At 41.9% G+C, this 24,655-nt stretch overlaps 2 protein-coding genes and 1 non-coding gene across 3 annotated transcripts; 1 reads left to right on the top strand and 2 right to left on the bottom strand.

Moving 5' to 3' along the window:
• Nucleotides 1-590: 590 nt before the first annotated feature.
• On the bottom strand, nucleotides 591-1,986 carry LOC130461837 (uncharacterized). The gene is made up of 3 exons (XM_056830067.1): nucleotides 1,784-1,986; nucleotides 1,198-1,717; nucleotides 591-1,031 (listed from the first exon to the last, which is right to left on the bottom strand). The coding sequence occupies exons 1-3, from the start codon at nucleotides 1,984-1,986 to the stop codon at nucleotides 591-593; spliced, it is 1,164 nt and encodes a 387-aa protein (XP_056686045.1).
• Nucleotides 1,987-5,981: 3,995 nt separating this feature from the next.
• LOC130461836 (uncharacterized) lies at nucleotides 5,982-7,465 on the bottom strand. Its single transcript, XM_056830066.1, has 2 exons — nucleotides 6,986-7,465; nucleotides 5,982-6,824 (listed from the first exon to the last, which is right to left on the bottom strand). The coding sequence occupies exons 1-2, from the start codon at nucleotides 7,463-7,465 to the stop codon at nucleotides 5,982-5,984; spliced, it is 1,323 nt and encodes a 440-aa protein (XP_056686044.1).
• Nucleotides 7,466-8,906: 1,441 nt separating this feature from the next.
• LOC130462271 (small nucleolar RNA R71) lies at nucleotides 8,907-9,012 on the top strand. Its single transcript, XR_008922369.1, has one exon. It is a non-coding gene; the product is annotated as a small nucleolar RNA R71 (small nucleolar RNA).
• Nucleotides 9,013-24,655: the final 15,643 nt, after the last annotated feature.

Genomic DNA, 24,655 nt, shown 5'->3' with positions numbered 1-24,655 from the left:
CACGCTTTGTTGATGTCAGTGAAGTCAATGCAGACTCTCCATTTCCCGTTCTTTTTGCTGACGATGACGACATTTGCTAACCAGTCTGGATACTTTACCTCTCTGATTTTCCCCGAATCTATCAATTTCTGAACCTCTTCATCTATGATCTTATTCCTTTCAGGTGCGAACTTTCGTCGTTTCTGTTTTACTGGTTTGAAGTTGGGGTTGACGTTGAGTTTGTGGGTGATGACGTCCGCGCTAATTCCTGTCATGTCTTCATGCAACCAGGCGCAGCAGTCCAAGTTTTCTCTTAGGAACGCTACTATCTGACTTCTGATGTTGTCAGGCAGCGACAATCCAATCCTTACGACTTGATCTGGCTTTGTCGGGTCTAGTATGATTTTATCGATATGTTGGTCGTCCGGTTCATCTGCTATCGACCCTAGCTGTAATTGCTAGATGGATGACTTTGATAGTTTTAGCGCGGTTTCGTAGCATCTCTTTGCGTCCCTTTGTTGTCCTTTGATCTCCATGACACCCCATTTGGTTGGGAATTTGATTGACTGGTGGTATGTTGATGGTACTGCTTTCATTTTGTGGATCCATGGTCACCCTAAGATGACGTTGTATGCTGATGGGCAGTCGACGACGTTGACCTTGGTCATGATGTTGACACCTTCTGCATATGTGGGCAATGATATCTCTCCGACTGTTCGCATCGATTCTCCACTGAACCCTACCAACACCGGCGATCTCCTGACAATGTTCTTTTCCTCGAGCCCCATTTCTTGTAGGGCCTCCAAGAACAATACGTTTGCCGAGCTGCCGTTGTCGATCAATATCCTTTTGATTAGAGCGTTGCCTATTGGGAGCGATATTACCAATCCGTCATGATGCTCTTGCTGTGCATCCACTGAATCTGAGTCGTCGAAGGTGATTGACATTGCTGCTAGGGATTTTTCGAGTGCGATCTCATCCTCAGTCTGCCCCTCTTTGACGGCTCCAGATTCTCCCCTGCTAATCTTTTTAGCTGCAGAGGAAGTTAGTCTCTGAACCACCAGAAATAACGTTTACCACTTTGTTAAATTTAGGTGGGGCCGGTTGGTCGCTGCGCGTCGCTGGGTCGGGTTGGGCGGGTTTCTCCATGTTGTATGTCTCCTTCCCTTTGTCGCTCAGCAGCTCCTTCAGGTGCCCCCGTTTCAAAATATATGCGACCTCCTTTTTAAGGGAGATGCACTCCTCGGTTTTGTGGCCGTTGTTGCGGTGGAACTCGCACCATTTGCTCATGTCTTTCATGGAATCTGGTATGTCGCTCTTCCTAGGCCATCTGAGTGTTCCACCTACATTTTGAAGGGCGTTGACGACGCCTCTGATGTCGACGTTGAAGCCATATTCGGAGATGTCGGGGTGATCGGCCCATTCGTTCATGTAAACATTGTTAGTATCATTATACTTATTGACATTTTGTACCTGGTTTTGGTGGTTGTATGGTTGGTCCCGCCAGCTGTTGTTCCTTGGGGTGTACGACCGCCTGTCGCTGCTGTCCCCTATTGATCGTGGCGCTGTCGTCCGTGTAATCTCGTCGTCCTCGATCTGCATCTGGGCAGTGGCTCTCGATCTGACCTCCTCGAAGGTTGCGCAGGGATATTTGGTAATCTCCCGGTACAACTCTGAGTTGGGGATGAGACCACTCTTGAATGCTTCGATAGATGTCTTGACATCAAAGTTTTTGATACTAATTTTTTCACAATTAAAGCGGTTAAAATAATCGCGTACCGACTCGGTGGGAGCTTGGACCAACCGATAGAGGTCACCCGTCTCCTTTTCCAATTGACGGCTGCTAGCGAACAGTTGATAGAAGGCGTTGATGAGATCAACAAGGTAGGATATAGATTCAGGAGTGATGTTCATGAGCCATTCCAGAGCTGCTCCGTCGAGGGTACCTCCGAAAGATTTGCACATGACATGTTCAACCAGGTGGTAGGGGATGCCGATTTTCCACATTCGCTGCTTGTAGACGTTGACGTGCTTGTAAGGGTCGGATGTGTCGTCATAGAGGGTGGTCTAGATAGGTAGTCGAAGCTGGTGTGGGACTGTTACCCTGGCGATCGCCTCACAGAATGGTGATGCTGCGTATCCGTCGGTCGGATCTGTCTCCACTGGTGTAGGTGCTCCTGGTAGCTTGGTCATCAGTTTCAACATCAACGAACACTGCTTCTTCATATGAGTTTCCATCTTGTTCAGGCGTCGGGTCACAGGGTCAGGTGTCGCTCCTTCTTCTTCCTCGTAGGGCTCTCATCGTCGGTCAGATCCTCGAACTCATCGGGCATTTCAAATGTCAGCTTTTTTGTCTTTCCATCGGGTTTGTAACGCGACTGGTACTCGGTGCTCTTTGCAGATTCTAGCTCTTTCTGGAGGTTTTCAACAGATACTTTGGAGGACAGATTTTTGGACGCGAGGTGCTCGTTCTGGGCCAAGACATGGGCCTTTTCTGCTTTTTCTCGAGCCAGCTCTGCAAGTGTCATGTCTCCGGAAGTCATTTTGAGAGAGGTGTTTTGTCAGGGGATTTTCTGTGTGAAACCTAGTTAATGTCCCCACAGCCGGCGCCAAATTGTTTATGCCAAATTTCGTCTAGGGGCGACACTTGGCTTGGGTCGACACTAACTAAGTAATGAATGCAAAAAACGAATAAAGAGAGCGACGACACAAGGAGCTGTTGACTCGGAAAACCCGGGAATAAGGTAAAAAACCGCGAATAGCTATGAGGCTATCAATCCACTAAGTATCCTAAGAAATAACTAAATAAATGTTATGCTTTGTAAAGGAAAATAAACGAGTACAATGATTTAATGGCTGAAATATAATGCTTATTATCTTGCTTGAGAGCTTGAGTTAACTTGTGCTTCTTAGGTCGCTGCTCCGTCCTTATATAAGTGAAGCCAACCGACATTATTAGTTGATAGGCTCCCTGGAAAATAGGAATTAGTTGACGACCGTTGTCTCCACGTTCTTTGCTCGTCTTCAACAACTTCCGAGATTTTGGGTGGCTTACTTGACCTATTCTGTTTGCTTGACGGCGCTACACATCTTGGGCCTTGGGCTTGGATCTTTACCTATCTTCTCTTCGTCGCTTATCTATTGTCGTTGGTCGCTTATCGCCTATCCTTTGTCGTTGGTCTTCTATCGCCTGTGCCTCGTCGCCTGATGATGCGTCCGACCTGTTCATCCGACACGATGCTTCCTGCGACACGACAGTACCTGGTCGACACAACATGATCAAACGTCAAAGCAGTTATGTCGTCAGTTCAAAAAGTGGGATAACAGTTTCCATCCATATTTGTTAAATGGATTATGAGTTGCATCACTTCAGTCCCATACTCAATTTTACTGAATGGGAAACCTACTCCTCCTTTTGGAGCTTAGAAAATGTCTTAGGCAGGAAGACCCTCTCTCCCCTTTCCTTTTTTCTATTGGTATGGAGTACCTTACTCGATGCATGAACTCTTTAATTTATGTGCCAGACATCAATTTTCATCCCAATTTTGAGAAAATGCAAATCACTCATCTTATGTTTACACATGATCTTCTTCTATTTTCTAGAGGTGGTGTTATAAGTTTCTTTTTAGGCTTTTAATAAATTCACCAAAGCCTCGGGTCTGGAAGCTAATTTAGATTCAACTTGATTTTGAGCCCGTTCATAGAACGGACGGTTGTATAATGGTTGTTCAGCTGTCTTTTAAAGTTTTAATTAGTGATGACTTGTAATTTTTGGTAATATATGAATTAAATAGAGGTGTAATTTGAAGTAGGGGTGGCAATGGATGGAGATGGATCGGGTGGAGATTCATCCGCCTCCATCCGTCAACTTTTCATCTATGATCCAACCCATCCGTCACTCCATTTACCCTCCATCCACATCCGACTCATCCATTATGCATTCGCGGATGAATTTGGTTGGTCGGACTTGAGCTTACCCGGGAATAACTTCAATCGAGAATTATTGAGGAGGAGTTTCTCTCCCTCTTTGAACACTCTTTTCTCAATACGGGCGTCGTGATATTGCTTAGAACGAGCCATGTAGATACTTGTCGAATCATATGCATTCATTCTTAGCTCTTCAAGCTCATGTAAGTCAAGTAAACGCCGCTCACCCGCACAAGAAAGTTCGAAATTCAATGTTTTAATGGCCCACATAGCCCGATGCTCCAATTCAACCGGCAAGTGGCAATTTTTACCATACACAAGCTTGTACGGGGTCAACCTAATTGGGGTCTTTAAAGCCGTCCTATAAGCCCATAGAGCATCATCGAGCTTGATTGCCCAATCCTTTCAGTTCTTGGCAACCGTCTTCTCAAGGATAGACTTGATTTCTCGGTTAGTCACTTCAACTTGGCCACTTGTTTGGGGATGGTACCCCAAACCTATCTTGTGCTGCACACCATATTTCTTCAAAAGTGCCTTGAACTTCCCATGAGCAAAGTGGGATCCTCCATCACTTATAACCGCCCTAGGGACACCAAAACGGGGGAAAACAATCTTCTTGAAAAGGGAAATCACCACCTTATGATCATTGGTGGGTTAGGCGAGTGCTTCCGCCCATTTGGACACATAGTCAACGGCCACTAAGATGTACAAATTGTCGTAGGAAGAAGGAAAGGGGCCCATAAAGTCAATGCCCCAAACATCAAACACTTCAAGCTCAAGAATGAAAGATTGTGGCATCTCTTGCCTCTTAGACACATTCCCCATTCGTTGACAACGATCACAAGATTTGACAAAGGACCAAGCATCCTGGAAGAGGGTGGGCCACCACAACATACTTTGAAGGACCTTGGCGGCGGTTTTATCACTTCCCATATGCCCACCACAAGGGGATGAGTGGCACATACGGAGGACATTAGCAAAGTCCTCATTCGGAACACATCTCCTCAATAGCCCGTCCGGGCACCTTCTCAACAAGACGGGATCATCCCAAATATAGCGCCGAGCATCATAATTCAACTTCCGGCGTTGTTGGGTAGAAAGATCTTCGGGGATCACCCCACAAGCTAAGACATTCACAATATCAATGAACCAAGGAAGAGGGGAGCTTTCTACCATGTACAAGGTATCATCGAACAAAGCATCCTCAATTGGCACATCATCCTTAGCCCCATCCCCAAGTTCTAGCCTAGAGAGATGATCGGGTACCACATTCTCGGCTCCTTTTTTATCACGAATCTCGATGTCGAACTCTTGGAGGAGGAGCACCCAACGAATTAGTCTAGGCTTGGCCTCCTTTTTTGCCATGAGATATCGGATTGCTGCATGGACCGTGTTCACAATAGTCTTCGAACCCACCAAATAAGTCCGAAATTTCTCAAAGGCATGTACAATGGCAAGAAACTCCTTTTCGGTGGTAGTGTAGTTGGATTGGGATTGGTTGAGAGTTTTGGACATGTAATATATCACATGGAGCTTCTTATCCTTCCTTTGGCCTAGGACACCAGCAATCGAATAGTCGCTAGCATCACACATCAATTCAAAAGGAAGGGACCAATCGGGGGCTTGCACAATAGGAGTAGAAACTAGGGCGTGGTTGAGTGTGTTGAAAGATTTGAGGCATGCGGCATCGAATTGGAAATCACACTCCTTTTGTAGGAGATTGGTAAGGGGCCTAGCAATCAACGAGACATCCTTAATGAATCTCCTATAAAAACCGGCATGCCCAAGAAAGGAGCGGATTCCCTTAACATTAACCGGAGGAGGGAGCTTCTCTATAACCTCAATTTTCGCCCTATCCACTTCAATACCAAGGTGTAAGACCTTATGCCCGAGTACAATCCCTTCTTGTACCATGAAGTGACACTTTTCCCAGTTAAGCACCAATTGAACCTTTTCACATCTCTCAAGATACTTTTCAAGATTGACGAGGCACTCATCATAGGTGGCACCACCCACCGAAAAGTCGTCCATGAAAACCTCCATTTCCTCCTCGAGCATGTCACCAAAAATACTCATCATGCACCTTTGGAACGTCCCGGGGACATTGCAAAGCCCGAATGGCATTTTCTATAGGCAAATGTCCCATATGGACAAGTAAATGTAGTTTTCTCTTGGTCTTCCGGGTTTATAGAGATTTGAAAGAACCCGGAATAGCCATCAAGAAAGCTAAAATACTTGTGTTTGGTTAGTCGTTCAAGAATTTGATCAATAAATGGCAAGGGGAAGTGATCTTTCTTGGTGGAAAGATTGAGTTGACAATAGTCAATGCACATACGCCACCCGGTCACCGTCCGGGTAGAAATAAGCTCGCCTTGTGCATTTTTTACTACAGTCATCCCACTTTTCTTGGGGACAACATGGACCGGGGACACCCATCTACTATTGGAAATAGGATAGATGATCCTGGCCGCCAAGAGCTTGACAATTTCTTTCTTAACCACCTCACCCATTGGTGGATTAATCATGCGTTGTCTTTCCCGATGTGAGATGGCATTGTCCTCAAGTTCAATGTGGTGCATGCAAAGTGTCGGGCTTATGCCTTTCAAATCATTAATGGTATACCCCAAAGCACTTTGATGCCTCCTCCAAACTTGAACGAGCTGAAGGACTTGCTCATCATCAAGACTAGCATTAACAATGACGGGGTAGGAAGAGTTGGGACCAAGGAAAACATACCTCAAGCTCGAAGGTAGAGCCTTGAGCTCGACCTTGGGAGCTTCCTTACCATTACGTTGCTTAAGATCATCAAGGACGTCCTCCCGGTCAAGCAAAACGCAACATTCCTCACCAAGTGGGGTGGTGTTCAATTGCTCCTTGTATTGTGCCGCTTCCACACCTACATTTCCTACACCTACTCTCTTCAAGAGAGAAACTCAAGGGGATCATTAGAATTGAGCAAGTGCTCATGCATATTATGAACGAGGGGGTCTAGAGAGTCCACAAAGAAGCAATCCTCACTAATTGAGCTAGGATAGTGCATAGTGTTAATCAAGTCAAATGTAAGACTATCCTTGCGCACCTTAAGTGTGACAACTCCTTGTTTAACATTTATGATAGCTCCCGCCGTGGCCAAAAATGGTCTCCCGAGAATGATTGGGACATGAGCGTCCTCATCAATATCGAGCACCACAAAGTCCACGGGGATGACAAACTTGCTTACTCGCAATGGCACATCTTCAACCTTGCCGATTGGATATTTGACCAATCGGTCGGCAAGTTGAAGTGTCATATTGGTAGGTACCAACTCTCCAATGTCAAGTGTAGTGAACACCGAATATGGCATCAAACTCACACTAGCCCCCAAATCACATATGGCATTCCCATTCTCAAGGGCTTTAATAGCACATGGGATAGAAAAACTTCCCGGATCCTTGAGGTTTGGGGGCATTTGATTAAGAATGATGGCGCTACAATTCTCGGTCAAATTCACCGTTTCCTTTACGTCGCAATCTCTCTTCCCACTCAAAATTACCTTAAGAAATCTTGAGTAGGTTGGCATTTGCTTCAATGCGTCCGTAAAGGGAATGGTAATATGAAATTTCCTAAGAACTTTTAGGAATTTCGAGAATTGAACATCCAACTTATGCCTTATAAACCTTTGGGGTAGGGAAGTTTAGGAATGGGGAGAGGTAGAAGTGTAGCCTCTTTTGGCTTTGAAACATCATTCACATCATCTATATGAGGCTCCTCTTCTACCGCATCATCGTCATTCGACTCAACAATCCCATTTTTATCTTTCCCTTTTGACTCGGAAACCTTACTAGCTCTAGCACCACCATCTAGAATCTTCCCACTCCTTGTCATAATGGCATTCATTTTCCTAGGAGCTTGACCTTGGGGTGGGAGACTAGTATGCACTTGTTGTTCCTTGATGGTGCTAGCAAGTTATGCTAGTTGGGTTTCGCTCATTTTCAAATGAGTGTTGGATTGCTTGAATCTATCCTCAAACTCAACATTTTTCTTGGCTTGCGCCCCCACGAACGACTCCGTAAGAGCCTCAATGTTAGACTTGATGGAGGTGCATTGCCATAACCCATAGGATTTTGAGGGTATTGATTGTCATAGGTCCTTGGCCCATTGAATCCGGGAGGAGGAAATTGAGAACTACCATATTGTCCTCCCGGGTTCGACGGATAGCCCCCACTAGAAGTACCCCTATATTAACCATAAGGATAGTTGTAACCCCCTCCACCTTGATGGCTAGGATTATAACTACCTTGATTGTATTGAGTTTGATTGCCAAGACCGTGAGATTGACCATAGGGTGCTTGGCCTTGATAGCCTTGTGCCCTATAGTTACCCCGGCCTTGACTATCATACCCACCTCCTTGGCCGAAGCTTTGGTAGGGTCCATGCATTGGGGGGCCTCTAGGTGCTTGCCTATTAAAGTTTTGGTTCAGGGGGCCATCATATCTAGGCCTCTCATTCATAGCATTGGCATATTCCACCTCAAAATCTCCTCCATAAGAAGGGCCATAATCCATATATGAAACATTATGCACTAAAGGACACATGTTAGGGAAATGCCCATAGTCATGACAATTTTCACAAAAGGATGTATCTAATGGCATAGTGTTGTAGGAACTCACCTTGCTCTTCCCCTTAGTGAGAAGAGTAGCCGATGGTGGAGGAATTCTTGATGGTGATGGGGGTTGACTTGGAGTGCTCTCAAGCTTTTCTTACCTTGAGCTAAGCTTCTCGATGATGTGCGCTTGCTCAATTGCATAGATCGAACCCTTTTCATCCTCACCTTTGCTCTTGCAATCATAGCTCCTTGTTCCTACATGCCATGCTTGGTAGTTTTGCACGACATCCTCTATGATCTCCTCTATTTGGTCCTCCGTCTTATTCATTATAGGACCACCCGCCCCCGCATCAAGACTTGTTTTGGAGGTAGGGCTCAATCCCAAGTAGAAGGTTTAGAGGAGGAGCCATTTAGGAATCCATGGTGAGGGCACTCCCTTTGATATTCCTTGAATCGGTCCCATGCTTAAAATAGAGACTCATGCCGCTTTTGCTCAAATGATTGGATCTTAGGACGATACTCCGCCGTCTTCCCGTGCGAATAGAACTTGCTCAAGAACGCACTTGTCACTTCATTCCAAGTCCGAAGTGAGTTTGGCTTGACCTCCTTGTCAAGCCATTCACTAGCACGCCCCAAGAGGGAGAACGGAATAACGTCAACCTTATGTAATCCGAAGTCACTCCATTGTGCTTGATTGTATCAAAATAGTGCTCGAATTGCTTAAAGTGCTCATGCGGTGATTCACTACTCTTTCCGCAAAATGGATGACTTTGCACCAAATTAATTAATGCAGGCTTTATTTCAAAATTGTTTACATTGGTAGTCGGGGCTTGAATGCCACAAGTCGCCTCAAAGGCTCCCGGAATTCCAAGGTTCTTGACTGGGAGAGCCATTCTCTCAATGATTGGACTTGTTGACTCTCGTTCCGTAGCTTCACTCAAAGGTTCGAATCTATTGTAGCTCGACGAACGGGTTCGGATACGCCTCAAGCTTCGCAAAGTCCTCTCTAACTCTAGGTCGAGAGGGTAGATAGGCCTATGACGAGTTCGACTCCTATCTTGCATACAAAACTCAAACAAACCGTGAGCAATGCAAAGGAAAACTAAAGCAAAAATGAAATGTTTTTGTATTTTCTATGGTTAAACTAGACTCAACTTAACTCCAAAACAACAACCAGTCCCCGGCAACGGCGCCATTTTGATAGAGGTATTTTCCGTCGTTCAATGAAACTTACCCTTATCAAACAAAATTTATAAACACCTAAACTAGCTAACCGACTATATTTGATTATAGTGGCAGGCTAGGGATCGTCCCAAGGAAACGGAGTGAAGTGAGTTCAATTGTTAAGCTAGTTTAGGACGGAGTTTGAATTTGAATTATCGACTACAATTCTAAGCTATCAACCACATTTTGCAAATAAAGGAAAGCGTTAGGGAATTGGGGATAGACTAGGGTAATCGGGGAAGGACAAAGGCTAATCACACAATTACGATGAAATAACTTGACATATAGGGGAAAAGCAACTATTGACGAGCTCGCCACCTCTCGGATAGAGCGCGCTAAGTCCTCTAATCTAGGAAAAGCTCTCGCATGATCCTAGGACTAAACAACTCGCAATTGAGACCTACTTTTCACATGCATAATAGAGATTCACAATCTCTTGCCAAATCAAAATGAAGCACTCCAATTAATCCTAATTGAACTAGCATTTGCAACTACTAATTCACTAGTCATGGAATTCCTAGCATCAAATCAAATTTAATCACATCAATAATCAACAATCATCCATCAATTTCCCCCAATTTAGCCCTAGTTTCACCCCTATCCCTAACTAAAAACTACTCACTACTCATGGTTTTAACTAAGGAAATTAAGGATTCAAAGCAACTAGACATTTAATTGAAAAGTTGAATTAAAGAATCAAGAAACTAAGAATTCAATTGAGAATCAATGGAAAATTAGAATCAACAAAGACTAACATCAAAGCAATTGAACAATCAAAACTTCAAGAATAATAGCAAAGCATTAAAGATTGAATTGAAATTGCAATAAGAATTCAAGAGTTGAAAGAGAATTACAAGTTGAAGCTTCCTCCAATGAAGTTTCTCTCTCCTAATCCAAAGCTTGAAAAACTAAGAATTATCTCCCTAATATTCTGGAAATCTAATTAGGAAACTCTAAAATGAATTGTTACTGAAAAATAATCGAAAGAGTTATTTATATGTTTCCCCAAATAGAACCTCGAAATTTCAAATAAACCCAGCCCGCGTCGACGTTCGGTCGCACAGACCCTCTGTGCGATCGAACAAAGGAAACTCGTGTGGGCACAACTAATGTTTTTGCGAGCAAACAGAGCGAAGACCAACTTCCTTCGTCATGTTCGACCGCACAGAATTTCTGTGCGATCGAACACACCTGACTTGTGCGATCGAGTGATATTTTTGTGCGATAACTGGGGACATTCTGTCTCTAAATTCCATTTTGTGCGGTCGTGGTACAGATCACGACCGCACATGAGCTCCACTGTGCGATCGAACAAGAAAGGCCGTTCGATCGCACAGAGCTGCTTCTTCCTTGAGTCCACCTTTTCTTCACTGCTCGGGCGCACATGGCCATGTTCGGTCGCATAGCTCTGTTTTGAAGGAAATAAAGCCCTTGGTCCAAAGATGCATTTAATGATAAGTCTAATAAATGCGGTTCAGTATTAATTATGCAAGTTAATAATTCAGTGAGATCAAGTGAACTGAATGCCTAGCTAGAGGGCGCTTCAGTTCAAGTGGATTAATGATATTAATCAACAGCTTACTCTTGACTGAACCCGTAGGGTCACACAAATAGTACGTAAACGGATCAAGTATTTAATGGCATTGAATACTCTATCTAATACATATTCGGAATCGAGGGATCTTAGTTTTAGTGGGAGCTGAGATCGTCAAAGGCAAATAAATGAATACTCCGGAAACGATGATATTCCTGGAAACGGAAATATGGATCGTATCGGAAATATAAATATTATCCAAGTCGTAGATGTTGCCGGAAACGGAAACATGGTACGTATCGGAAAATATTATCGGAAATGGAAATATTGCCGGAATCGGGAATATTGCCGGAAACGGAAATATTGTCAGAAGCGGAAACGGAAAATAATTCCGGAAACGGAAATATTAAATATTTGTTCGAGACGGAAAATAATTCCGGAATCGGAAATGTTAAATATTGTTCGTATCGGAAATAAATTCCGGAATCGGGAAATTAATTGGAAAGCGCGTCGTACGAATTAGCATCGGACGAGCTTGCTAGACGAAGGCCCAGCACGAAGCCAGGCCCATGTCCAGCAAGGGAAACGCGCGCCACAATACGCCAGCCCAAGGCTGCGCCAGGCCCACCGCAAGGCAGGCCCAGCGCGCGCCCAAGGCTGCTGCAGCGTGTGGGCTTCGTGGCAGTGGGCTGCGATTGCTCGGGCTGCGCGCGCGTGCATGGCTCCCCTCGTGGGCTGTTGTGCGTGCGTGTGTGTTTGTGTTCACTTACGAAACCTAAAGCGTATAGGATTCGTTTAATGATTGAATTTCCTAAATCCTAAAAAAGATAGAGTAATCAGTTTAGAGTTCTGCTAGGATTCTAATTTAATTAATTCGTATCCTAGTAGGATTCGATTGCTTATTCCATAGCCTATAAATATGAGTTCTGGCTTATAATTTATAACGAGTTCCAAGTATTCAAAGGTAAGAATTTGAGCAAAAATTCAGCCAAAACACTTGCCCATATAGCCGCGTATTATTAGTACCTTAAAGGCGATTCTAGTTGGTCAATCTTAAGGCGGATCCGGACGTGCTGTGGACTTTCTATGGAGGGACGACACTTGGAGTCCTAAAGACTTGTTCTTGTTCGGTTCGGGCGCTGCAGGGGAGGGCACGCTTGGCAATTAATTTGGAATCCTGGCGTTTATGGTTTTTCCGCATGATTTATATTCGTTTATATGTATCATAAGCTTATAGTGGTATCAGAGCCTCTAATTAATTCCATAATAATTTCTTAACATGGTTAAATTTTACAAATTTGCAAAGAATTAAAACGGGTGATTAATTTTCGTAATTGTTAATTAATTGCAAATTGCGTTTATTTAATTATATGTACGCAGTTTTTTCGGCAGTTTCTTCGTTACTCAACGAAATCGATTAATTTGTGTGTCAATTCCGCATGTAAAAGGCATTCTAAAATTTTGATTTTTTAGGAGGTTTTAGTTTTTCGAACGCAAAAGTTTGTAATTTTAAGATGTTAAATTGAATATTTGCGATTCTTGTTGTTAAATCTTGAATTTTTGATTGACCTACTGTATATGTTTAACAAATTTGAATGCCTACGAATGTTAATTATACAACCTAATTTGTAATTGTAATTAATTTGTTGAAATTCGAATAATTTAGATTTTGATTTGATTGTCATAATTAATTGACGATTTAATTAGGTATCCATGATTAAAAACCACCATAAATTTTTTAATTTTTTGATAAATTTTAGATTTTTATGACCTAGATTTGAATCCATGATAATCAGAAATTAATTGATTAATGAATTTTTGATTTTTCGCCCTAAAATTATGAAATTAATATGATTTATTAATTTGTCATTGATTTTAAATAAAAGTTTAAATTTTTATGCAATTCGCTCATAAAACTTGCACGCACAAAGCAATGGACGCTACGTGTTACCCTTAAGGGGTGTTGTATAGTGCGGGCATGCAACGACGAGCAAGGGAGCTCGTCGCCCATGCGGTACAATGCAGCGAGCAGGGCCATGGCACACGAGCGGAAGGCAGCACGCTGCCCTTGTGTCGAGTGCTGTGTGCAGCATGGGCGAAGGGGCAAGGGCGAGGGCGAGGGGCGTTGGCGCAAGCCAAGCGTGCAGTTGCTTGTGGGCAGCAAGCGAGCTGCGCCACAGCGCGCGCTGCCGCATCCATCGAAGCAAGCAGACGCGTCGAGTGATCGGGCTGCGCGCAACGTTGCCTGGGCTTGCTGCGTTGCGTGTGGCCTGCTCGCGTGGTGTTGTACGATCAGTCGAGGGGTGATGCTTCCTCGTGCACTCGACGGGGCTTGGGCGGAAGCCCAAGTGCCTCGTCTTGTTACGATTGATTCGTTATGATTTTAATCTTAAATTTTCAGTTCGGAAAAGATTTTAAATAATTTTAAAATTCGTAATTTAAATTGTTTTCTCGGAATTTAATTTTGAATAATCTAATTATTATAAATTTTAATTTATACTAATTATTTTACTAAAATTAAAACCTTGAATTAATTTAAATTCATTTTAATTCAACTGAAAATAAATTAAATGGATTCAATTTTAAATTTATATGAGCTATAAATTTTAATTAAATTTGTATGTTTCCGGTTAAACTAGGAAATACATTTTTATGTTTAAAATTAGTAAAGCATGTGCATTTATTGGTTTAAGTGGGAGCATTTTAGTCATAAACTCTTGATTAGGTCTACAAATCCTTTAAAGTTAAACAACTCGATTAGAATTAATAAGGACTGAATAATTGGTAGATTATTGGTGCCCTTGATTAATTGCTGCAAATATTTATGTGATGCATAACATGTTCTACTAACCAGCTATGTGGGCCATTCATGATAATGAATGGGTGAATGTTATATATTGTATATGTACTGTTTTGCAGGTTATTGAAAAGTGACTAGTATGGCCCAAAAAGGATAGAAAATATGGTCTGCGTACCATTAATTTGAATGTAATATTGGTCTAAAGCACCAAATTTTATTGCTTTTAAATATGGTCTGCGTACCATCAAATAGTTGTAATTAGTTTAATTATAGCTTATCCTATTTGAAGAAAATGGCGCCTCCCTTGGTAAAATTCAAGACGGAGTTTCCAATCCATTTTCAAGACGGACTTTGAAGTTGAAGCTTCAAGATGAAGTCGGGCCATACTAGATTACATTTATATCTTATGCATGTTTTAAGTTATTTATTGCTTTAAATATGTCTTAATTATGCATGAGATTATGGCTTGATTATGTTGCATGATTAAGGATTTTAGTTCACTTAAAATCTAACCAACATAGTAAGAGCCTTAAGTTCCAAATTTAAAAATTGAGTTAAAAGGTGCCATGCCAAAATAACTCTTACTTGGATAACCTTTACATCAATCTTAGTAATAGTTTTCCGCCATAGCAAGGTGTTACTTATTGATTCTAAAGGGGTAAGGTATACAAACTCAACGATATAAGTAAGGAGTCCTTTTATGTCGTGGCAAATGCGATAGGTTTACCTAATAAGTTCTTAGACATTTGCACCTATTAAAGAAACTAAAAGAATTATTGAAATGAGTTCAAATGGAAGAAAAAAATCGGTTGATAAATGAATTCCAATTTGTTGACTAGCGTTTATTAAATCTTGTTCGAGAATCTGGTTTGATTTTGTAGTCCAAATAATCCCATACCAAGATGTATTTAGAATAGTACTAATTAATGAAACAAAAAGACTTATACAAACCAATGAAGTAACCCCGTCCCCAACCTATTAACCAAGAGTAGTTTCTAGACTATTAGCAAAGGCTTTGCTTACCTAAAATATTTTAGAATTGAGTCAAAATACATAATGTGCTTAATTCTTCAATGATTTAAGGATCTTGGAATCATTTTATTCACACCTGCCGGAACACATAACTTGAATAAAATGCTTAATAAATGATAAATTATTCATGTTTGCTAGAATTTAAAGTTTATTAAGGGAAACTGTGAATGGTTATTTATTTGTTTATTCTTTTTCAATTGTAGTTTTAACTATGGCAAACAACAATTCATTCAACATCCGATCAATTCTCGAAAAGCAGAAGTTGAACGGGAAGAACTTCCTTGACTGGCAAAGGAACTTGCAAATAGTTCTTATGCAGGAAGAAAAGGAGTATGTCCTAGAAGAGGCGATGCCCGAAGCCGCTGGCGACGACGTCACTCAGGCAGCCCTTAATCGTTGGATTGATGCCAACAAGGATGTGAAATGTCTAATGCTTGCAACCATGAGTGCAATCTACAGAAAACGTTCATCAACTCAGATGCTTTCACGATCATCAGTGAGTTAAAGAACATGTTCCAAGATCTGGCTCGAGTCGAAAGGTTCAAGACCCATAGGCAAATTCTTGAGACCAAGCTTAAGAAAGGCGAGCCCGTAAGTCCACATGTTCTCAAAATGATTGGACTCATTGAGAATATGAGTCGGCTGGATCTGCACTTCTCTCAAGAAATGGCTGTAGACACCATCCTCCATTCTCTTCATAGCGGGTATGATCAGTTCAAGCTGAACTACAGTATGAATAGTCTGGACAAAATGCTCACTGAGCTTCACGGTATGCTGAAGACCGCTGAAAAGACGTTCAAAAGTGATAAGCAAGATGTGCTTATGGTGCGTGGGGGCAAGTTCAAGAAATCTGGTAAGAAGAGGAATACTAAGAAAGGTGGCAACAAGGCCAGCCAGACTAAGCAACCAGGCGGCACCAAATCTGAAAAGAAGAAGGTGAGCCAATCCACTTCTAAATCTGAATGCTTCTACTGCAAGAAGAAGGGGCATTGGAAGATAGATTGCTTGAAGCTTAAGGAAGATCAGAAGAACGGAACAGTCGTTCCATCTTCAGGTATTTTCGTTATAGACTGTATACTTGCTAATTCAACTTCTTGGGTATTAGATACAGGTTGTGGCTCACACTTATGTTCCAATTCACAGGGACTAAGAAGAAGTAGAAGGTTAAGCAAGGGTGAAGTCGACCTACGAGTGGGAAATGGAGCACGGATTGCTGCATTAGCTGTAGGAACTTATTATTTGTCGTTGCCCTCTGGGCTAGTTTTGGAACTGGAAGACTGTTTCCATGTTCCAAGTCTTACTAAAAACATCATTTCTGTTTCTTGCTTAGATGCTAAGGGATTTTTCTTTTTAATAAAAGACAATAGTTGTTCGTTTTATTTTAAAGAGATGTTTTATGGATCTGCTAGATTAGTCAATGGACTTTATTTATTAGATCACGACAAACAAGTTTATAACATAAATACCAAAAAGGCCAAAAAGGATGATTCAGATCTCACCTATCTGTGGCATTGTCGATTAGGCCATATTAACTTGAAACGCATAGAAAGACTTCTACAATACATTTGAGAACAAGGTGTTTTTTGCTCGAGATGGTATCTTTTTGGAAAGAGATCAAATTTCCAAAATGACAAGTGGGAGAAAAGTGGACCTCGAAGAAATTCGAGTCGAACAACAAACTCTAGAGAATGCTCAAGATGACATTCAGGATTAAACTCAGAGATCTTTACAAGTATCTGGTGAGAATCAAGGACCATCTAGAAATGTAACCCCGCGTAGATCGCAGAGATATAGATCTCAACCGGAAAGGTACTTAGGTATTTTGACGAACGAGAGCTATGACGTTCTATTACTTGAAAGTGATGAACCTGTGACTTACAAACAAGCTATGACGAGCCCTAGCTCCAAGCAATGTCAAGAAGCCATGCAATCTGAATTAGACTCCATGTCTGAAAACCAAGTTTGGGATTTGGTCGATTTGCCAGATGGCTACCAAGCCATAGGAAGCAATGGGTTTTCAAACTGAAAAAGGACAAGGATGGGAAACTTGAAGTTTTCAAAGCTAGATTGGTTGCAAAAGGTTACCGGCAAGTCCACGGTGTGGATTACGATGAAACCTTTTCACCAGTTGCAATGCTAAAGTCTATTCGGATAATGTTAGCAATCGCTGCATATTACGATTACGAAATATGGCAGATGGATGTCAAAACCGCTTTCTTAAACGTGTTTTAACAGAAACTGTGTTTATGACACAACCTGAAGGTTTTGAGGATCCAAAGAATGCTAAAATGGTATGCAAGCTTAAGAAATCAATCTACGGATTGAAGCAAGCATCAAGGAGCTGGAATATACGTTTTGATGATGCAGTCAGTGACTTTGGTTTCATCAAGAACGCAGACGAATCTTGTGTATACAAGAAGGTGTAGGGGAATACAGTTAAACATAATAACATGTGCGGAACAATCCCCAAAGCCAGGAAACATGTATAAAGCACAGATTAAGCAAACTTACATTCGAAGCGTGTTTTCCACAATAATCTGTCAACATACACGAACAAAGAACTCCACTTGTCGTTCCTTTACTTGGTTCACCGACACGTCAGATACGTCTTGATTATCGTAGCTTAGACAATCGATCAAGATACTTTGCTTTTGGGAAGAACTCACTTTGGAGGCACAGAGAGAATTAGGGTTCTTTGTGTCTCTAGGGTTTTAGTAATATGAATTGTGTGTGTTGGAAAATACAATATGCCTATTGTATTAATGATGTAACCGGCCAAGAACCAAAGGCCTTGACCGCCCACATCACGCAAGGCACAGACCGCACAGCCCCACGCCCAGCGACACACTGCAGGCCGAAGCCCACAGCGCGCTGCCGAGCAGCTGGGCCGTGGGCCTGCTCGCTCGTCGCTGCGATGCTTGCGCTGTTGCGTGCTGTGCGTGCTCGCGCCCAATGGGCTGGCCTTGCTCACCTTTGCTCGCGAGCTTGCTGGCTCGTTGGGCCTTGCACGCTTACGTGCTTGGCTCGAGGGGCCGGCAACTCCGATGCCCTTCGTATTCGCGATTTAATATATTTCCGATATATTATTTATCGTTTCGTATACGACGAGTCACTGTCGTACGATACGATTTATTCGTGTCGCCCAGCTTACGAATATTCGCGATACGATATACGATTTCGAAAAAGGTCGTATCGTATAATACGTTTCCAACTAATTCCCGAAAAGCTATTAAATGAATTTTCGATTCATTTGATCCGGTGATCTGTTACGTGTCATTGGTGTGACCTTGTAGGTTCAGTCAAGAGTAAGTTGTGAGTTCAATATCCATTAGAACTCACTGATCGGAAGCATTGCTCCAGCTAGCTCTTCCGATCACTTGATCTCACTGAATTATTTGTTCGCAATTAATCTGAACCTTGGTATTAGACTTAATGCACCTTGGGTGAAGGACATATTTCCTTCAATCTCCCACTTGTCATTCAGACAAGTGTGCATCCACATTCCTTTGTCGCTTAGTGTTACTTACTGAACATAAGGTAAGATCCAAGCCATCCTTATTAGGTCCAGAAGTGTTTCTCGGATTACAGAGTTCAACTGTCAAACTTTTGCAGAAGGTTAAGCCTAACCATTCTGAGCACGGCCATGCATTTTACAGTATCTAACTCTCGGATAGGCCTTGTTACACAACAACACCATATCCTATCAAAGATAGGAGGACAATCCATTCTTACAATCTATGAATACTCACTTTGCTTCATAGTACGCCCAATAACTGCTTTTATAGCCTCCTTTTACGGTGCGACGTTTAGCTAGTATCAAAGCGAACTAATTCTCAAACGAGCAGACATAATCGCTCATGTTCTGAGGAACGGTTTCTAATCACCATTAATGAGAACTACCTATGACATGACTTTAATCTCTTAAAGCGTTCTCATGGTCAATCCGATACAAGATCCAATAAGTATCTATGCAAAAGATTCTGACATCCAGTCACTCTAGTTCAAGAAACAGAACTAAGCAATCTACTTGCAATCTAATCTTCATTAGTCATTGGTCGTCCACCTTTCAATGACCTGGATTAGGGATCCTTTGTGACTTCAATATTCAAGTTCACTTATGGGTGTTTCTTTGTCGAAGAATCCATCTTGACATCCCATTTGAATGATTTGAATCACATGGACTTATCATTTAATTCTAAACCACAATTAAATGAATATGAAATAAATAAATTTCATAAATATGAAATGGTTAAACCAATTGTTTTAAACATAGATCTAACAGATGTTCTAAAACAATACTTAGAAAATCAAAGCCATTCTCCAACATGCTTGATTCCCATGGTTGCTACATGTGCGTTGTGTTTCACTTGTGGCAACGGTTTAGTCAATGGATCCGCGACGTTGTCGTCAGTTCCAACCTTGCAAATCTCGATTTCCTTTCTTTCAACGATCTCTCGAAGTATATGAAATCGCCGCAGTACGTGCTTGGACTTCTGGTGGCTCCTAGGCTCCTTTGCCTGGGCAATGGCTCTGCTATTGTCGCAATACAAAGCCACTGGTCCTTTAATGGAGGGGACAACACCAAGTTCTTCGATGAACTTCCGAATCCAAACAGCTTCCTTTGCTGCTTCTGAGGCAGCAATGTACTCGGCTTCAGTTGTAGAATCCGCAATAGTGCTTTGCTTAGCACTTTTCCAGATTACTGCTCCGCCGTTGAGGCAGAACACAAACCCAGACTGTGATCTGAAATCATCTCTGCCAGTTTGAAAGCTTGGGTCCGTATAGCCCTTAACAATCAACTCATCTGCACCACCATAAACCAGAAAATGATCCTTAGTCCTTTTCAGGTACTTTAGGATGTTCTTGGCAGCAGTCCAATGCGCCTCACCTGGTTCTGATTGGTACCTGCTTGTCGCACTGAGTGCGAACGAAACATCTGGCCTTGTACAAATCATAGCATACATGATGTATCCAATAGCCGAAGCGTATGGAATTCCACTCATCTTTCTACGCTCATTAGATGTTTTGGGACACTGATTCTTGCTTAGATATATGCCATGTGACATGGGTAGATGGCCTCTCTTGGCTTCCATCATATTGAACCTAGCTAGCACTTTGTCAATGTAAGTGCTTTGGCTTAGTCCAATCATCCTCTTAGATCTATCCCTATAGATCTTGATGCCCAATATGTACTGTGCCTATCCTAAGTCCTTCATTGAGAAACACTTCCCGAGCCAAGTCTTTACAGACTCCAACATAGGAATTTCGTTTCCAATAAGCAGTATGTCGTCAACATACAAGACTAGGAATGCAATTTTACTCCCACTGACCTTCTTGTATACACAAGATTCGTCCTGATTCTTGATGAAGCCAAACTTATTGACTGCTTCATCAAATCGTTTATTCCAACTCCTTGATGCCTGCTTTAGTCCGTAGATGGACTTCTTAAGCTTGCATACCTTTCCTTGGTTCTTTTGATCGACAAAACCCTCCGGCTGTGTCATGAACACAGTCTCTTCAAGAACACCGTTCAAGAAGGCAGTTTTGACATCCATTTGCCATATTTCATAGTCATGAAAAGCGGCAATCGCAAGGATTATCCGAATAGACTTAAGCATCGCGACTGGAGAAAAGGTTTCATCGTAGTCAACGCCGTGAACTTGCCTGTAACCTTTTGCTACCAATCTAGCCTTGTATATGTATACAATTCCATCTTTGTCTTTCTTCAACTTGAAGACCCATTTGCATCCGATAGGTGTGAACCCATCCGGCAAATCAACCAAATCCCAGACTTGATTTTCAGACATGGAGTCTATTTCAGATTGCATGGCCTCTAACCATTTAATGGAGCTTGGGCTCGTCATAGCTTTCTTGTAAGTCATAGGTTCATCACTATCCAATATGAGAACGTCTAAGTTTTCAGTCAAGAGGACGCCTGTCCATCTGTCCGGCTGAAAAATAGTTCTATTTGACCTACGAGGGGCAACAACGTTTTGAGGAACTACTCCCACTGGCTCTTCTAAAGACCTTGGAGGTTCATCAACCTGAACTGCTTCTAAAGAGTTCTGAGTTCGTTGTTCGTCTCGAATCTCTTCGAGGTCTATTATTCTCCCACTTGTCAATTTGGAAATATGATTTATTTCCAAAAAGACACCGTCACGAGCAACGAATACCTTGTTGTCTGTCTTGTTGTAGAAATAATACCCCATAGTTTCTTTTGGATACCCAACGAAGAAACATTTGTCAGATTTAGGTTGTAGCTTGTCCGAAATTAATCGCTTGACATATGCTTCGCAACCCCAAATCTTCAGAAAAGACAACTTTGGAAGTTTCCCAGTCCATAATTCGTATGGAGTCTTTTCAACAGCTTTTGATGGAGCACGATTCAGTGTGAGTGCTGCAGTTTGCAACGCATGTCCCCATAACTGTAAAGGAAGTTCGGCCTGACCCATCATTGACCTGACCATATTGAGTAAGGTCCTATTTCTCCGTTCCGACACTCCATTCCATTGAGGTGTCCCCGGAGCAGTCAATTCAGAAAGAATACCGCATTCTTTTAGATGGTCATCAAACTCGTGGCTAAGATATTCACCTCCTCGATCCGATCTTAGAGCTTTGGTTTTCTTGCCATGTTGATTCTTTACTTCATTTTGAAATTCTCTGAATTTCTCAAACGATTCAGACTTGTGTTTCATTAAGTAAATATAGCCATATCTACTGAAGTCGTCCGTAAACGTTATGAAATAGCTGAACTCACATCTAGCTTTCGTACTCATAGGCCCACATACGTCCGTATGTATTAGCCCTAGTAGTTCGCTTGCTCTTTCTCCCACCTTTGAGAAAGGTTTCTTTGTCATTTTGCCAAGTAAACAAGATTCGCATTGATTAATCTTCTCTAAGTCGAATGATTCTAGAATTCCTTTCCGTTGAAGTAATTCCATGCGCTTTATGTTTATATGGCCTAATCGACAATGCCACAGAAATGTGAGATCCGAATCACCAGTTTTAGCCTTTTTGGTATTTATGTTATAAATGTGTTTGCTCGTATCTAGCACATAAAGGCCGATTTCTTGTTGTGCTGAACCATAAAACATTCCATTCAAAGAAAACGAACAACTATTGTCTTTAAATTGAAAACTAAAACCTTTAGAATCCAAACTTGAAACGAAAATAATGTTTCTGGTGATACTAGGAACATAGTAACAGTGCAAAGAAATAAAATAAGATCCTACGGCTAATGCAGAAATCCGTGCTCCATTTCCCACGCGTAGATCGATCTCGCCTTTATCAAGCTTTCTACTTCTCCTTAGTCCCTGCGAATTGGAACATAAGTGTGAGCCACAACTAGTATCTAATACCCAAGAAGTAGAATTAGCAAGATTACAATGTATAACATATCTATCTGAAGTAGAAGCAACGTTCCCGTTCTTTTCATCTTCCTTCTTCTTCAAGCAATCCCTCTTCCAATGCCCCTTCTTCTTGCAGTAGAAGCATTCAGAGTCGGCAGGAGAATGAGTCGCCCTTTTCTGTTTACCAGAACTGGCGCCGTTGGACTTGGATGAGGGAGAAGCCTTGCCCTTACCCTTCTTGCCCTTATTCTTGCCTGATTTCTTGAATTTCTTGCCCTTACGCACCATAAGCATATCGTGCTTGTTCTCTTTCTTGAGCGTCTTTTCAGCGGTTTTCAGCATATCGTGAAGCTCAGTAAGAGATTTCTCCATGCTGTTCATGTTGTAATTCAACTTGAACTGATCATAGCCATTATGAAGCGAATGGAGAATGATGTCAATAGCCATTTTATTTGAGACGTCAGAATCTAGAGCTCTCATGTACACAAAGAGTCCAATCATTTTAAGAACATGTGGGCTCACTGGTTCTCCTTTCTTGAGCTTAGTCTCAAGGATCAACCTTTGAGTCTCGAATCTTTCGATTCTGGCTTGGTCCTGAAACATGTTCTTCAACTCCGAGATGATTTGGTAAGCATCTGAGTTAATGAACGTTTTCTGAAGTTCAGGACTCATGGATGCAAGCATCACACATTTGACATCCCTGTTGGCCTGAATCCAACGATTAAGGGCAGCTTGAGTTACCTCCGGCCCAGCCTCTTCCGGTAACTCTTCCTCAAGGACATATTCCTTTTCCTCATGCATAAGAACTATTTGTAAGTTCCTTTGCCAGTCGAGGAAATTGTTGCCATTCAACTTCTCTTTGTCGAGAATTGAACACAGGTTGAAAGTGTTATTGTTTGCGGCCATTTTGATTACTACAATCGAAAAGAATTTGCAATAAATAACCATTCATACAATTCAATAACTTTGAAATAAAAGCAAAACATGCAATCATTAAAGCTATTAAAACATTTCATTCATGCAAAAGCAAAAACATGGTCCAAAATGAATGAAACGATTCCAAGAACCCAAAAGTCCTAAATCCTTAAGCAGCTTTAGCATGTCTTAAGTAGATTAAGATTTCAGGTAAGCAAAACCTATTGCTAGTAATCTCCAAATTACTCTTGGTTAATAAATTAATGCCATAATTTATCCCATTGCCACAACTTAATGCCATTGTTGTTTGAATTGTAACCACAATCAACATGCTCCTTTAGGACGCCTTACCACCTAAGTCAACTAAAATAGCACCTCGCTTTAGCGTAAACCTGCTATCTTAGATCCCTAGATTTTTGTAAGTGTTGATTTGGAAGGCAATTTTTAAACTCAATATTACTTGGACCTAGTTGTTTCTATGTTGGTTCGATTATTTTGTGAACTTAAAACTAATCAATTCATAGGAAACAACCTGTTCATAAATAAATGGTGATCTAGTATAATATATATATTGAAGTGCATAAATAAATGGTGATCTAGTATGGCCCAAAACATCTTAAGACATGCTGTTCATAAATAAACAACCTGTTCATAAATAAACAACCTGTTCATAAATAAACAACCTGTTCATAAATAAACAACCTGTTCATAAATACAGTTAAACATAATAACATGTGCGAAACAATCCCCAAAGCCAGGAAACATGTATAAAGCACTGATTAAGCAAACTTACATTCGAAGCGTGTTTTCCACAATAATCTGTCAACGAACACGAACAAAGAACTCGACTTGTCGTTCCTCTACTTGGTTAACCGACACGTCAGATCCGTCTTGATTATCGTAGCTTAGACAATCGATCAAGATACTTTGCTTTTGGGAAGAACTCACTATGGAGGCACAAAGAGAATTAGGGTTCTCTGTGTCTCTAGGATTTTAGTAATATGAATTGTGTGTGTTGGAAAATACAATATGCCTATTGTATTAATGATGTAACCGACCAAGAACCAAAGGCCTTGACCGGCCACATCACGCAAGCCACGGACCGCACAGCCCCGCGCTCAGCGACACACTGCAGGCCGAAGCCCACAGAGCGCGCGCCGAGCAGCTGGGCCGTGGGCCTGCTCGCTCGTCACTGCGATGCTTGCGCTGTTTCGTGCTGTGCGTGCTCGTGCCCAATGGGCTGGCCTTGCTCGCCTTTGCTCGCGAGCTTGCTGGCTCGTTGGGCCTTGCACGCTTACGTACTTGGCTCG

The sequence above is a fragment of the Spinacia oleracea genome, chromosome 5, assembly GCF_020520425.1.
Source record: "Spinacia oleracea cultivar Varoflay chromosome 5, BTI_SOV_V1, whole genome shotgun sequence".
NCBI classification, from domain to species: Eukaryota; Viridiplantae; Streptophyta; class Magnoliopsida; order Caryophyllales; family Amaranthaceae; genus Spinacia; species Spinacia oleracea.
The sequence above is the reverse complement of the archived record's forward strand: the minus strand, read 5'-3'. Positions and strand labels throughout refer to the sequence as shown.